The sequence below is a fragment of the Oncorhynchus nerka genome, linkage group LG14 (genome assembly GCF_034236695.1).
Source record: "Oncorhynchus nerka isolate Pitt River linkage group LG14, Oner_Uvic_2.0, whole genome shotgun sequence".
Lineage (NCBI taxonomy): Eukaryota > Metazoa > Chordata > Actinopteri > Salmoniformes > Salmonidae > Oncorhynchus > Oncorhynchus nerka.
In genome coordinates, this window is record NC_088409.1 from 62,735,137 (window position 1) to 62,752,120 (window position 16,984).

General features: G+C 40.8%; 1 protein-coding gene across 1 annotated transcript; it reads left to right on the top strand.

The window, feature by feature from the left end:
* The first annotated feature begins 29 nt into the window (after positions 1-29).
* LOC115141641 (golgin subfamily A member 6-like protein 24) lies at positions 30-11,537 on the top strand. The gene is made up of 6 exons (XM_029680693.2): positions 30-1,042; positions 9,184-9,224; positions 9,378-9,453; positions 9,796-9,855; positions 10,154-11,178; positions 11,387-11,537. The coding sequence occupies exons 1-6, from the start codon at positions 931-933 to the stop codon at positions 11,456-11,458; spliced, it is 1,386 nt and encodes a 461-aa protein (XP_029536553.2). The 5' UTR covers positions 30-930; the 3' UTR covers positions 11,459-11,537.
* Positions 11,538-16,984: the final 5,447 nt, after the last annotated feature.

Below are 16,984 nucleotides of genomic sequence, written 5' to 3' on the forward strand. Positions count from 1 at the left end.
ATATGTAAATATACTCAAAAACAACATTATGGCAAATAAGTATTTCAGATCTGGTGGTTTTATTCATTGGACCCCTGTTTATGTCCCACATAGGTGTATGCTGTGTCAGAGGCTTATCATTCAGGAGAGGGAACACAGGGTCCTTCATGTCCACTGCCTGGAAGTACTAGCACACTGGAATTACTGAGTGAAGAGACACCAAATAGTGCTGTAATGACTGTGTTCCTATCCTTAATTCTGCGAAATAGATTAGAATAGAATTGTTAATGAAGCCCAGAGGTATAATGTGCCCCTTCCAATAGTCAGAAAACAAGTGGACAAAATGCTGTGCCCATTAGGCTGGGCATTACATGGACATTACATGTCAACTCTAAATGTGTAATTAATTGTGCTAGATGCTACTATAATTAAGTAATAAGGCCCGAGGATGCATGATGCAAAGTGGAGTGCCTGGACACAGCCCTTAGCCGTGGTATATTGGCCATATATCACAAATCCCCAAGGTGCCTTATTGCTATTATAAACTGGTTACCAACTTAATTAGAGCAGTAAAAACAAATGCTTTGTCATACCCGTGGTATATGGTCTGATATACCATGGCTGTCAACACATAATTGAAATGTACACGCCTTGTTAAAATAAAATAAATGTGTCTCCCGTCCCCCTCTTCGCGTAAAGCCTACATGCCTTCAGCATGGCAGGTTATGTGTTGTAATACAAATCTGCTGCTGAGCCATGAGATTGAACACCAGAGAATTGGCGATACCTCCGGTCAGATGTGGTCAACAGCTTGGTGCGAGCAATCCTCTCGTTATCACCGCGTTAGTTGTTACGCCTTGACGGGGCATCATCCTCCCGACCTGTCCTGCATCACCTGTCCCTTTGAGCCAAGCACACGCGCCTCTCAGCGGGTCCTCGCTCGACTTGCAAATGAGGTCGCCGCATTATTATTTCAAGGTTATTTCCTTTTCTTTAAGGCCTTTATATTCAGATCCTATGGGAGTTCTTATTTTCACGGCGTTGCTTTGGACCTTCAGTGGAGGTAAGGAAAATCAGGGATTCATTTGTGAGGCTGCTGATCAATCCGTGTATGAGCGCATCCAGTGTTAGATAACGCGTATGTTAACTGAGTCCATAGCCTGCCTGTTCTAACAGCCTATAGGCATTTTGGTTCTAGCTTTGCTTGGGACATTAGCTAAAACGTGTGATTGTAGGCTATTGATTGCAGTTAAGTGGAATGTTCATGCTATTTAGAGCATGTTTATATTTTTATAATATAGCCTATAAATAAAACGGAGGGGATAATGGATTATGCGACAATTCAACCAAATTGACTAAAGTACAAAAAGGTATATTGGTAGGATATATCTTCGCTTTTAAGATTTGGGATCGATCAAGATCGATTTATTACATAATTTGTTTAGAGCGCACCTTATCCGGTCGGCCAGTCACGCTAAATCTGTCCGTAGCCTATCCAGAAAGCGAGTTAGGTTTTCCCTGGGATTGCCTACATATTGATTGTTATCGCATGTGTGTGTATTGGAAATACTCTTATGTAAAAATGACATAATAAATCAAGTGTATTTCTATATCAACCTAAATGTGAGTTATGTTGTCGCGCACGACAGGTGACGAAAACAGTGCACGTGCGCACTCATGTAACTGTTAAACCTAAATCTTTTACAACCATGTCCTGTTTGAATATCCAAATATTGACCCGATGACCATGGTTTGATGTGAGCAGTTTTGTATCAGTGTCAGGGAGTGTTTTGGGAGTAAAGATGTATGGATGTAATGTTGTGAGAACGGGGGGTAGGCTGTACATGTATTATATAACAGTGTTATATGAAAATACAACTGAGCTTAAAGGCTAATGCTCTGTGCATAGTGCGCACTGTGTAAAGGTGTTAAAGTCACCTATGTGTGTGTGAACATACAGACCCAAATCTCCTTGCCAATTGCCTTGTGTATACAACGGGTGACTGGAGGCCTGCCAAGCCAATCAACATGGGATTGCAGCTTTAAAGGATCTGTGTCCCAGTTTAGGAAGAAACACTCTCTCTCCCACACAACTAACAGCCCCGTTACCATTGACCTCCATTATCAATGACCAATTGATTCATGCACCACTGGACTAGCTTTATTGACACATAGAAGAAGGCAGTGGCTTTAATAAGATATGTCAGGGGTCCAGTGACTCAGTCGTTTAGCGCTTGTGCACAATTCATTGAACTCCCTGTGAAGCTGTGAGCTAATAACATGGAGATTTTCACTTCCTCCTTGGGGGAGGATTACAAGGTCCTTTTCTGTCCTGTTAGCTGCTTGGCACGTGGCCTTAAAAATAGATCCGTCTACTTTTAGGCCAAACAATCCAATGACTTTCTTTTTATTTCCTGGCAATATTCAATCAACTCACTATGTATACAGTTGAAGTTGGAAGTTTACATACACCTTAGCCAAATACATTTAAACTCAACTTTTTCACAATTCCTGACATTTAATCTTAGTAAAAATTCCCTGTCTTAGGTCAGTTAGGATCACCACTTTATTTTAAGAATGTGAAATGTCAGAATAATAGTAGATAGAGAATTATTTACTTCAGCTTCTATTTCTTTCATCACATTCCTAGGGGGTCAGAAGTTCCCAGGGGGTACATACACTCAATTTGTATTTGGTAGCATAGCCTTTAAATTGTTTAACTTGGGTCAAACGTTTCGGGTAGCCTTCCACAACCTTCCCACACTAAGTTGGGTGAATTTTGTCCCATTCCTCCTGACAGCTGGTGCAACTGAGTCAGGTTTGTAGGCCTCCTTGCTTGCAAACACTTTTTCAGCTTTGCCCACAAATTTTCTATAGGACGGAGGTCAGGGCTTTGTGACTTTGTTGTCTTTGAGCCATTTTACCACAACTTTGGTAGTATGCTTGGGGTCATTGTCCATTTGGAAGACCCATTTGCGACCAAGCTTTAACTTCCTGACTGATATCTTGAGAGGTTGCTTCAATATATCCACATAATTATCCCACCTCATGATGCCATCTATTTTGTGAAGTGCACCAGTCCCTCCTGCAGAAAAGCACCCCCACAACATGATGCTGCCACCCCTGTGCTTCACAGTTGGGATGGTGTCCTTCGGCTTGCAAGCCTCCCCCTTTTTCCTCCAAACATAACAATGGTCATTATGGCCAAACAGTTGTATTTTTGTTTAATCAGACCAGAGGACATTTCTCCAAAAAGTACAATTTTTGTCCTCATGTACAGCATGCAAACACCATGTACACCAAGCAAACCGTAATCTGTTTTTTTTATGGCGGTTTTGGAGCAGTGGCTTCTTCCTTGCTGAGCGGCCTTTCAGGTTATGTCGATATAGGACTCGTTTTACTGTGGATATATATACTTTTGTACCTGTTTCCTCCAGCATCTTCACAAGGTCCTTTGCTGTTGTTCTGGGATTGATTTGCATTTTTCGCACCAAAGTACGTTCATCTCTAGGAGACAGAACTCGAGCGGTATGATGGCTGCGTGGTCCCATGGTGTTTATACTTGCGTACTATTGTTTGTACAGATGAACATGGTACCTTCAGGCGTTTGGAAATTGCTCCCAAGGATGAACCAGACTTGTGGAGCTCTACAATTGTTTTTCTGAGGTCTTGGCTGATTTCTTTTGATTTTCCATGACGTCAAGCAAAAAAGCACTGAGATTGAAGGTAGGCCTTGAAAAATATATCCACAGGTACACCTCCAATTGACACAAATGATGTCAATTAGCCTATCAGAAGCTTCTAAAGCCATAACATCATTTTCTGGAATTTTCTAAGCTGTTTAAAGGCACAGTCAATTTAGTGTATGTAAACTTCTGACCCACTGGAATTGTGATACAGTGAATTATAAGTGAAATAATCTGTCTGTAAACAATTGTTGGAAAAACTACTTGTGTCATGCACAAAGTAGATGTCCTAATCAACTTTCCAAAACTATAATTTGTGGAGTGGTTGAAAAACGAGTTTTAATGACTCCAACCTAAGTGTATGTAAACTTCCGACTTCAACTATACATTTAAAAACATGAACATGTAGTGTGTGTGTGTGTGTGAGTCTATCAGGTACACATACATGTCAGTACATACACACAACAAGTAAGTCACATGAGGAGAGGAGTTGTGCTGTGAGGTGTTGCTTTATTTGTTTTTTGAAACCAGGTTTGCTGTTCTCTTGCTCTATATGAGATGGAAGGGCGTCCATGCACTCTGTATAATACTGTACGTTTCCTTGAATTTGTTCTGGACCTGGGGACTGTGAAAAGACCCCTGGTGGCATGTCTGGTGGGGTAAGTGTGTGTGTCAGTGCTGTGTGGAAGTTCACTATGCAAACAATTTGGTATTTCCAGCACATGAATGTTTCTTATAAAACAAGAAGTGATGCAGTCAGTCTTTCCTCAACTCTTATCCAAGAGAGACTGGCGTGCATAGTATTAATATTAGCCCTCTCATTACAATGAAGAGCGAGACGTGCTGCTCTGTTCTGGACCAGCTGCAGCCTAACTAGGTCTTCCTTTACAGCACTTGACCATATAACAACAATCAAGATAAGATAAAACTAGAGCCTGCAGGACTTGCTTTGTGGAGTGTGATGTCAAAAACGCACAGCATTTCTTTATTACGGACAGACCTCTCCTCATCTTTACAACCTTTGAATCTATATGTTTTGACTATGACAGTTTACAATCTAAGGTAACACCAAATAATTTAGTCTCCTCAACTTGTTCAACAGCCACACCTTTCATTACTCGATTCAGCTGAGGTCTATAGCCTAGGGATTGATTTGTACCAAATACAATGCTTTTAGATTTAGAGATGTTCAGGACCAGTTTGTTACTGGCCACCAGGGGTGAAAGTGGATTTCATTTCTTACAGGTACGGGACACCGAAGTCGACACACACATTTTGTTTTTTTGCTCCAAAAATTACAGGGTGGCCTTCTCTGCTGACACTGTCAAACACATCAATAAAAACGATGTGATCTGATCCATATAATCGGCCTACGAAAAGGGGAGACACAAACACAATATGACGTCCATCTAACCTGGAGGAGGAAATGACTGTCCAAAAACAAACAAAAGTGGCACTGACCCAATGATAAAGACAGTGAATATGCACACTCACCAGGGATATGGCCGATGTTCTCCACGGGTTCCAATATGATAGGCTACTGTTCGCTCAATTAATCATTTTGATAACTACAAGACAGATTGGAGGCTTTTCATTGTCATCTCTTTACAGCAACAGCCATTTGGTTTCCAAACAGTTTTTCCACAATTGCATTTTTAAATATTGCGATGTGCTTGGCTGGGTCTCTGCTTTTCACTGACAGTCGCAACTCAACAATGATCTATTTGGTATTTGCAGGATGCGCAGCCCAAGTCTTTCAGACTGTAGGCTATGCAATTAAAAACAATCCACAGCTTTCTTTTTAAAGAAGCTAATGATCCTCTGTGGCCAAATCATGCTTTCTGGTGTAGTAGCCTATTTGGAATGATTATTTTTTTTAAATAACTGTGTAGACAGGAGTAAGCTAATTAGGATACATAATTTTGGAAATTTAATTAAATTTACTTTAGGGAAAGCTTAGCTCCACCAGACTTATGAACACGCCCCCTATGCCTTTTAATCTCCTAAACGATATCTTAACCGCCATCCATAAGAAACATTACTGTGCAGCCGTATTCATTGATCTGGCCAAGGCTTTCGACTCTGTCAATCACCACATCCTCATTGGCAGACTCGACAGCCTTGGTTTCTCAAATGATTGCCTCGCCTGGTTCACCAACTACTTCTCTGATAGAGTTCAGTGTGTCAAATCGGAGGGTCTGCTGCCCGGACATCTAGCAGTCTCTATGGGGGTGCCACAGGGTTCAATTCTTGGACCGACTCTCTTCTCTGTATACATCAATGATGTCGCTCTTGCTGCTGGTGAGTCTCTGATCCACCTCTACGCAACGACACCATTCTGTATACTTCTGGCCCTTCTTTGGACACTGTGTTAACAACCCTCCAGGCAAGCTTCAATGCCATACAACTCTCCTTCCGTGGCCTCCAATTGCTCTTAAATACAAGTAAAACTAAATGCATGCTCTTCAACCGATCGCTGCCTGCACCTGCCCGCCTGTCCAACATCACTACTCTGGACGGCTCTGACTTAGAATACGTGGACAACTACAAATACGTAGGTGTCTGGTTAGACTGTAAACTCTCCTTCCAGACCCACATCAAACATCTCCAATCCAAAGTTAAATATAGAATTGGCTTCCTATTTCGCAAAAAGCATCCTTCACTCATGCTGCCAAACATACCCTTGTAAAACTGACCATCCTACCAATCCTCGACTTCGGCGATGTCATTTACAAAATAGCCTCCAATACCCTACTCAACAAATTGGATGCAGTCTATCACAGTGCAATCCGTTTTGTCACCAAAGCCCCATATACTACCCACCATTGTGACCTATACGCTCTCGTTGGCTGGCACTCGCTTCATACTCGTCGCCAAACCCACTGGCTCCATGTCATCTACAAGACCCTGCTAGGTAAAGTCCCTACTTATCTCAGCTCGCTGGTCACCATAGCATCACCCACCTGTAGCACGCGCTCCAGCAGGTATATCTCTCTGGTCACCCCCAAAACCAATTATTTCTTTGGCCGCCTCTCCTTCCAGTTCTCTGCTGCCAATGACTGGAACGAACTACAAAAATCTCTGAAACTGGAATCACTTATTTCCCTCACTAGCTTTAAGCACCAACTGTCAGAGCAGCTCACAGATTACTGCACCTGTACATAGCCCACCTATAATTAGCCCAAACAACTACCTCTTTCCCTACTGTATTTATTTTATTTATTTATTTATTTTGCTCCTTTGCACCCCATTATTTTTATTTCTACTTTGCACATTCTTCCACTGCAAATCTACCATTCCAGTGTTTTACTTGCTATATTGTATTTACTTTGCCACCATGGCCTTTTTTGCCTTTACCTCCCTTATCTCACCTCATTTGCTCACATCATATATAGACTTGTTTATACTGTATTATTGACTGTATGTTTGTTTTACTCCATGTGTAACTCTGTGTCGTTGTATGTGTCGAACTGCTTTGCTTTATCTTGGCCAGGTCGCAATTGTAAATGAAAACTTGTTCTCAACTTGCCTACCTGGTTAAATAAAGGTGAAATAAAATAAAATAAAATAAAAAACATTGCTTTAACACAACTAGTCATGATGTTTTCATCTGATTGTCAAACAATCACTCAACAAAGGTGCTCCGGTAGGCTACCCGAGTGTTCACTCACAAAATAATTTCAGCATCCAAACCCCAACAGTGCACCGTGCAACGCAATTTGATGAATGGAAAGAGACAGCTGTTACAAAACACCTACGTGGAGTGTAATGAAATTCTGTGATTGTCATTAGGCCTACGCAAACCACAGCACAATTTGGAGGTATACCACCCGGTTTCCAGTCAATCCGCTAATTTGTCATGCGGCTGATATGACGGTTAGGAGTTGCTATAGAGTCAGCTACCAACCTCAGTAGCTTTCCATCTGTATAAATTGTCAATACCAGGAGGTTTGTCATTATTGAATGACAACAATTATTGTTCCACCTCTCCCACACTAACTTTCAAACTTACAATGCTTTTCTTTCATTATTAATTTTTTTATGCATGAATACGATGGCTCACTGTTCGTTGTTGGCATTTCTTGCCTAAATTTGCCCACTTTGCCAATTAAATAATCATTTATATTTGGCAACGTCAGATGGTTTTGTGATGAATAAGGAATCTGTTTTTTTCATATAATTTATCTTGGCTTCATAATACAGTTTCTTCTTTTTTGGGGGAGTTTAGTCACATCGTTTCTCAATTTGCAGTAAATCAGCCAGTCAGATGTGAAGCCAGACTTATTAGCCACTCATTTTGCCCCAACTCTTTCAACCATACAGTTTTTCAATTCCTCATCAAACCATGGGGCCTTAACAGGTCTAACATTCAATTTCTTAACAGGTGCACGTTTATCAATAATTGGAAGAATCAATTTCATAAATTCATAAAGTACAGGATGCTCCTTATTAATCACATCAGCCCAAGAACTATTTGTAACATCATCCACATAAGATTCATAACACAATCTTTTGTATGATCTCTTATACACTATTTTAGTCCCAGCTCTTTGTAACTTTGTCTTTCCTGTATATAGCCACTATATTGTCATCCCTGCATCCAATGGGTACGCATACAGCTTTAGAATGAAGTTCTACAGTATTAGTAAAAATGTGATCCATACATGTGGATGATGTTGTTCCTGTAGTGTTTGTAAACACCCTGGCAGGTTGATTAATAACCTGAACCAGATTACAGGCACTGGTTACAGTAAGAATCTTCCTCTTGAGCGGACAGCTTGATGAAAACCAGACAATATTCATGTCCCCAAGAAAGTAGATCTCTCTGCTTACATCACATACACTATCAAGCATTTCATACAACATTTTTAGATACTGACTGATAGCACTTGGTGGCCTATAGCAACACCCCAAAATAATAGGCTTTAGATTAGGCAGGTGAACCTACAACCACAATACTTCAATAACACTTGATATGAGATCTTCTCTAAGCATTACAAGGATATGGCTCTGAATATATACAGCAACACCTCCCCTATAAGCATTCCCGCCTCTTCTACAGATGTTATATCTTCATACTGCTACTACTGTATCATCAAAATAATGATCTAATTGAGTCTCAGAAATGGCTGTATGCGCTTATACAGTATATGAATGTTATCTGATGTGAGCAAGTTATTGATTTCATGAACCTTATTTCTACGGCTACATATTTTAATATGGGCTATTGTCAGCCCTTTCCTGGGTATCTTATCATAGATAGACTTAATATGTAAAAGAGCAAACAAAGCAAGAGAAAAAAACTAACATTCAGCAGACCATTAATCAGTTGGTGTGTTATTGTTGGCAAAATATGCAATTATTTGGAGACTACATTTCTCTCTCCCTCTCTCTCTTTCTTTCTTTCTTTCTTTCTTTCTTTCTTTCTTTCTTTCTTTCTTTCTTTCTTTCTTTCTTTCTTTCTTTCTTTCTTTCTTTCTTTCTCTCTCTTTCTCTCTCTCTCTCTCTCTCTCTCTAGTGGGATGCCTTCCTCTATCCTCCTCTCTACCGATTGGAAAGGTCTGATTTTGTTTACGAGTGTACTATAACACTGCTAACATATTGTGGTAATTGATATTGATATTGATGCTGCAATAGCTAATTGACTGTGTCCGGCTGTCCTCTGTGTGCATGTGTTTGTGTGTGGGTGTGTTTGTGTGCGTGTGCCCTCAGGTTGCTGACTGTATTCAGGACTCTCTGAAGAGTAACAGCGGTGTGCCACATTCTGGCTGTGACAAACGCAGAACAGGTGACAGTGCCTACCTTATCTCTTATCTGACATAACCTCCCTCAGCTGCACAAGTGCACTAGGTCACACAGTGCACTTTTCACCTGTATTCACTATGACATTGTAATGCGTCAAAATTTGGATTTAGTTTATCATGATGATGGAATCATTACTTACTGTACGCGAGGAATACCCTTTACATTTGACTATAATGCTGTTCATTATTTCATCAATTGAATCAATCTTCCATTACAAATATTCACGGAAACACCTGTCACTCAGGCAGATAGGTATGATTATGTGTATTTTGATGAGATGGGCATGGTCGGTGTTGAGCAACCAGTGTTGTGTTGTGTTGTGCAGATGATGCTGTCCACAGGCACCAGGGTCTCCTGAGAGAGCTGCAGGATCTAGCCCAGGAGGGTCAGTCTGACTACGGTTATTAGCTAATACTTTACTAGTGAAGTACCCAGGGACGGACTGGGATCAGAAATTTGTACACAGCGATATGGAATATCAAAATATACTGATTTATTAAGAGAATCAGTCTAATTGTTGCAATAGCTTTGCTATGCTATGTTGGTTTTAGAGTCAGGTAATTATACATGTAAATAACATGTAAATCCAGATCAAATCTTTATAAACATGTTTTGTTGTACTTGTTGTAATATGCTTTAAATTGTACAGTAACTATCTACCTCAATTGACTTTATTCTTACAGAGAGGGAAAAAGAGAGAGAGTATGGGAGGGAGAACGAGCGATATGAGGAGAACCAGGCTGAGGGAGAGAGGGACAGAGAGGGGAGGAAGGAGGAGCAGAATAATGACAAGAAGGAGACTGAGAAAGAAGAGCTGAGAGAGAAAGAGACGAAGGCAGATGGGGTAGAGGAGGAGGAGAAGGTGGAGATGAAGGACAGAACAAATGAGGAGATAAGGGAAGAGCCCAGACTGGAGGAGAAAAGGGGGGATGAGGAAGAGAGCGCCAAAGAGTTGGAGGAGCTCCTCGCAAAGGAGATAAGGAAGATAGGAGAGGAGGAAAAAGAGGACAGGGAGCTTGAGGAGCTGCTCAAGGAGCTGAAGAAGAAAAGGTACGAGTCTGTGAAGGAGAAAGAGCTCCAGAGAGGGTCAGAAGCAGAGGAGGAGAGGAAGAAGGATGAGGAGGAGGAGCAGAAAAAGGGAGAGAAAGAGCAGCTAGATATTCTTGAGAAGGAAGAGAGGAAACGCAGCGAGGAGAGGAAGAACAATGAGGTGGAGCTGCTGGTGGAGAAAGGGAAGGTGGAGCGGGAGCTCAAGGAGCTGCTGGAGGAACAGGACAGCATGAAGAATGTGGAGAAGGAGAAAGAGAGGGAGGAAAAACAGGAGGAACTGGAGGAGCTCCTCAAAAAGATGAAACGTGTGCAAGAGGAGGAGGAGCGAGAAGAAGAGGAGAGGAAGAGAGGGAATGCCAGGGATGAGGTGAAAGTGGACAAAGAGAGCCAGAAGGAGGGAGAGATTCACAAGGAATTGGAGAAGGTGAAAGAAAGAGAGAGTGAGAAGGAGGTTAAGGAGCCTCAGCAGAAGAGAGTGATGGAGAAAGCGAGTGATGAGTCGACCCGTCAGTTTGAAAAGGAGAGGAACAGGGACGATGATGATGACGACGATGATGAAGAAGCAGATGAGGAAGATGATGATGAAAACAATGAGGATTGGGAAGAGGAAGAGGAGGATGAGGACAAAAAGGAGGATGTTGAGGAGGATGAAGGAGCGGTAAGTGGGCGAGAGTCAACAGGATTTAGCACAACTGAGGTTGTAAAGTTGATATTGTAATTGTTAATTGACTATGTCTCTGTGTGTGCGTCTGCCGTGTGTGTGTGTGTGTGTGTGTGTGTGTGTGTGTGTGTGTGTGTGTGTGTGTGTGTGTGTGTGTGTGTGTGCGCTCCTAACACACTGTCTGAACTGTTCTGTGTGCCTACAGGAGCTTCTGGAGATTGAGGCAGAGCTGCGAAAAGTGGCTGCAGAGCTTCGGGAGCTTCACAGGAGTCGTTAAGTTCTAAATTACACAGACACACACACACACGCACGCACACACACACACACACACACACACACACACACACACACACACACACACAGAAAGACAAACAACACAAAACAGACAGATAATGACACAATGCAGCTCTCTCTCTCATGCTATCACACACAGAAACACACACAACTAACGTACTTAGTAACATGGTATAATCATAATGCTTTTGATGGGATGTACTTCTGTAAGTAGTTGCATTTTAGAACAAGCATACAGGTACACTTCTCCCCATCCCCTAACTCTCATATTGCATTCAGAGATCACAAGTTCTTTAGATGTCAGTCTTTCTGTGTGCTGCCATTATCAAAGATTGTTTAGTAGGCAAAATGTACAACCTTGCAAAGCTATAGTTAGTCTACATCTCATGATATGTGGGAAAGAGGTCTCCTTTACGATATGTCTCGTGTATACATTTTGTGCAATAATTAAAAATCAGTGTGTGGGATTTGTTAAGGTCATTGTGGCTTTTAATGTAAGCAATGTATCACTGGTATTTGTAATATTGACATTTTGATTCCTATGATTGATTTCCATGTGTATGTCAACAAAATGTGAGGATTGTGCTATCTGGCTAATGCACTGTTAATAGCAGACTGTTAATGAAGAACTGGGGTACCACTCCAGGAGAATCTTAATTGCAAAATCCTTGCGTCCTCTCTCCTCCTTTTTAAAACTCATTGTAAGAGAAGACCAGAGGGGCGGGACATCTGGCTTTCTCATCCAATGGTGTTTGAGAAGGAGATGAGGACATGAGGAGTATTCAACTGAGATCTTCCCTCAGAAAGAGAAGGTGTGTGACCACGGAAACCTCTTTAGTATTGATGTACACTACCGTTCAAAAGTTTAGGGTCACTTAGAAGTGTCCTTGTTTTCCATTAAAACATACATGAAATGAGTTGCAAAATTAATAGTAAATATAGTCAAGACGTTGACAATGTTATAAATAATGATTTTTAATTTAAATAATAATTGTATCCTTCAAACTTTGCTTTCGTCAAAGAATCCTCCATTTGCAGCAATTACAGCCTTGCAGACCTTTGACATTCTAGTTGTCAATTTGTTGAGGTGATCTGAAGAGATTTCACCCCATGCTTCCTGAAGCACCTCCCACAAGTTGGATCGGCTTGATGGGCACTTCTTACGTACCATACGGTCAAGCTGCTCCCATACCAGCTCAATAGGGTTGAGATCCGGTGACTGTGCTGGCCACTCCATTATCAACAGAATACCAGCTGACTGCTTCTTCCCTAAATAGTTATTGTATAGTTTGGAGATGTGCTTTGGGTCATTGTCCTGTTGTAGGAGGAAATTGGGTCCAATTAAGCGCTGTCTACAGGGTATGGTATGGCATTGCAAAATAGAGTGATAGCCTTCCTTCCTCAAGATCCCTTTTACCCTGTACAAATATCCCACTTTACCACCACCAAAGCACCCCCAGACCATCACATTGCCTCCACCATGCTTGACAGATGGCGTCAAGCATTCCTCCAGCATCTTTTTATTTTTTCTGCATCTCACGAATGTTCTTCTTTGTGATCCGAACACCTCAAACTTAGATTAATCTGTCCATAACACTTTTTTCCAATCTTCCCCTGTCCAGTGTCTGTGTTGTTTTGCTCATCTTAATATATATATTTTTTTGGCCAGTCTGATATATGGCTTTTTCTTTGCAACTCTGCCTAGAAGGCCAGCATCCCGGAGTTGCGTCTTCACTGTTGACGTTGAGACTGGTGTTTTGCGGGTACTATTTAATGAAGCTGCCAGTTGAGGACTTGTGAAGCGTCTGTTTCTCAAACTACACACTCTAGGGTACTTGTCCTCTTGCTCAGTTGTGCACCGGGGCCTCCCACTCCTCTTTCTATTGTGGTTAGAGACAGTTTGCGCTGTTCTGTGAAGGGAGTAGTACACAGCGTTGTGTGAGATATTCAGTTTCTTGGCAGTTTCTTGCATGGAATAGCCTTCATTTCACAGAACAAGAATAAACTGACAAGTTTCAGAAGACAGGTCTTTGTTTCTGGCCATTTTGAGCCTGTAATCGAACCCACAAATGCTGATGCTCCAAATACTCAACTAGTCTAAAGAAGGCCAGTTTCATTGCTTCTTTAATCAGAACAACAGTTTTCAGCCGTGCTAACATAATTGTAAAAGGGTTTTCTAATGATCAATTAGCCTTTTAAAATGATAAACTTGGAATAGCTAACACAACGTGCGATTGGAACACAGGAGTGATGGTTGCTGATAATGGGCCTCTGTACGCCTATGTAGATATTCCATTAAAAATCTGCCGTTTCCAGCTACGATAGTAATTTACAACATTAACAATCTCTACACTGTATTTCTGATCAATTTGATGTTATTTGAATGGACAAAAAAGTAGTTTTTCTTTCAAAAATAAGGACATTTCTAAGTGACCCCAAACTTTTGAACGGTAGTGTATTTCCTATGCTATAGGTCAAAACATAATGATATAAAACTTGTTTTATGATATAAAATGATATAAAACAATATTATATAGTAAGATGAGGACTGTTCCTTTAGTTCTTTTTGTTTGTAGTTTGGGTCATCCAGGTGGTCAAAAGTAATAGAAATGGAATGAATGGGAATGTCCGTTCTAATAATTCTATTTCTATGGTCAGGGTGGCACCCCAGCTCTTCTCCCAGCTTTGCACTCTTATCTTAACCAGCCAAGGAAGTCTAACGAGAGGAGCGACTACACTAAGCCATTTCCAGTATTTGGTCATAATAAACAATGACTGTTCCAAAACTTTGTTTTTAAATTGGTAAGATATTGATATTCATCGTCATGGTTTTTCATAGTTTGTGATCTCCACTGTTACGCAGCCATGTTGGAATAAGAAATGTGAGGAAACAGTTCCCCCACATGTTAAATCAATATAAGTGCATTATGTGCTATACAGTTGCATGGTTAATAACATAGGTGGAGGAACAACAATAATTGCAATACAAGAATGAGAATAAGAAGTCAGCTTATTAAAACCTATAAAGCTATAACAATGTACATATTAAAAACAAATGATGATTTCCTGTAAATGTACTTTGTTATGTCATTAAAATGCATCATAAATAGACTTTTAAATATAAACACTCCTTTTCTATCTAACATTAATTTACAATTATAAACTGGGTGGTTTGAGCCCTGAATTCTGATTGGATGACAGCCGTGGTATATCAGACCATATACCACGAGTATGACAAAACATTTATTTTTACTGCTCTAATTTTGTTGGTAACCAGTTTATAATAGCAATAAGGCACCTTGGGGGTTTGTGGTATATGGCCAATATACCACGACTAAGGGCTGTATCCAGGCACTCCGCGTTGCGTCGTGCTTAAGAACAGCCCTTAGCCGTGGCACATTGGCCACATACCACTCACCCTCGGGCCTTATTGCTTAATTATATAACACTGGTAACTGTTGGGACTCATAGAAAACTAATATAAAACACATCAACACCATGTAAGAAGTCAAACAGGCTACTCACTATGTGTTGTGAGATTTACTCAAGAATGTATACCATTTCAACATTTAGAAATGTATTTACCAAATGAATTTTACCAGCAAAAGGGTTGTGGATTGTAAGTGGGATGTAAAGGACAAATTAGTGGAGGTCAACATTTGTAATTGTACTGGCCCAATCAGAGTCCTGCATCTGTGCCTACTGTGTCTTATATGCTACATGTCAATCAATAAAAGCACAGTGTATAATATTTCTCAATCATTGTTACTTCTATAATAGTAGTGGTTGGTTGTCTTCATTGACTGATCACAGTCTCTGTCTATTCATACAAAATCCTGACACCTATGTGTCTGCAAGAAGAGGTGACTCAGACCAAGTTTATGAGATATATTTAAAGGCCACCATTGTCAATTAGGTGTCCTACTTCCAGGGGCTTTCTGGATGTATCAGAGAGGATGAGCCAGGTCAGGGTCAACAGTGAACCCGCGTCAGAGTTCAGATGTCAGCCTGGGGTGCTGAGGGAGCAAGAGGACATGTTGCCTGGGAGACTTCCAGTTCCTGAGGGTCCAATACTGACTCAATGTGACTGAGGAGGGAGGAGGAGAACTGAGGCACTCCCTCATAGCCTGGAAGAGGGGAACGGAAACATATGGATGATGAGAGATAGAGAGAGAACATAACACTGAGTAAGAGTGAAAGTGTAACATGGAAGCAAATACAGCAGTATAACTTACTTTCATGACTGTAAGTCACTCTGGATAAGAATATCTGTTAATGACCTAAATGTATAATGGAAATGAAAGATGGAAAAGCCCAGTGGCCTGGGAAGATGCTGATGTTGATGATAGTGAGGGTGTGTGTGTGTCGATGCTGATGATGACGTCCACCCCGAACAGAGCCATGCCCAGCTCTGCCCTCAGGGGGGGGGGGCAACCTCGGCACCTTCTCATCCAGCTGAGACACAACACCAAAAGGACACAGGACAGATGATCAGTTCTCAGAGTAGGATTGCTGATCTAGGATCAGGTCCCCCGGTCTATTTTATCTTATTCTTTATGATCTAAAAAACCAAACAGATCCTAGGCCAGCACCAGAAGTTTGAGACGCTTTATGAATGCGGGCCCTGGATAGCACACGACTTATTATAGACAGTGGGTCAAGTAGAACAGGGTAAAACAGATTTAATTCAATTGTACAGGAATCAGTACCAGTGAATCAAATTGAACATAGTTGATTGCAATGGTGTAAAGTACTTAAGTAAAAATACTTTCAAAGTAGTACTTAATTAAGTAGTTCTTTGGGGTATCTGTACTTTACTATTTATATTCTTGACAACTTTTACTTCACTACATTCCTATAGAAAACAATGTACTTTTTACTCCATACATTTTCCCTGACAACCAAAGTTCTCATTACATGTTGAATGCTTAGCAGGACAGGAACATTTTTAAATTGACGCACTTATCAAGAGAACATGTGGTCATCCCCTACTGCCTCTGGCCTGGCGGACTCACTAAACACAAATGCATATTTTGTAAATAATGTCTCAGTGTTGGAGTGTGCCCCTGGCTAGCCGTACATTTCAAAGCAAGAAAATGGTGTCATCTGCTTTGCTTAATATAAGGAATTTAAAATTATTTATACTTTTACTTCTACTTTTGATACTTAAGTATATTTTAGCAATTACATTGACCTTTGATCCTTAAGTATATTTAAAATCAAATACTTTTAGACTTTTACTCAAGTAGTATTTTACTGGGTGACTTTCACCTTTACTTGAATAACTTTCTAGTAAGGTATCTATACTTTTACACAAGTATGACAATTGGGTACTTTTTCCACCACTGGTTGATTGTCTAATGTGGAGGTCGTACTAACTGCAGTGAGGTTGGAGAGACCTCTGGCTTGGACACCTGGTGTCTGTTGAAAAAGATTGTCTTACTCTCTTGGAGTCACAAAACACACCATAGACATTAGTTTTTATTGAAACAGATGATTAAAATCACAG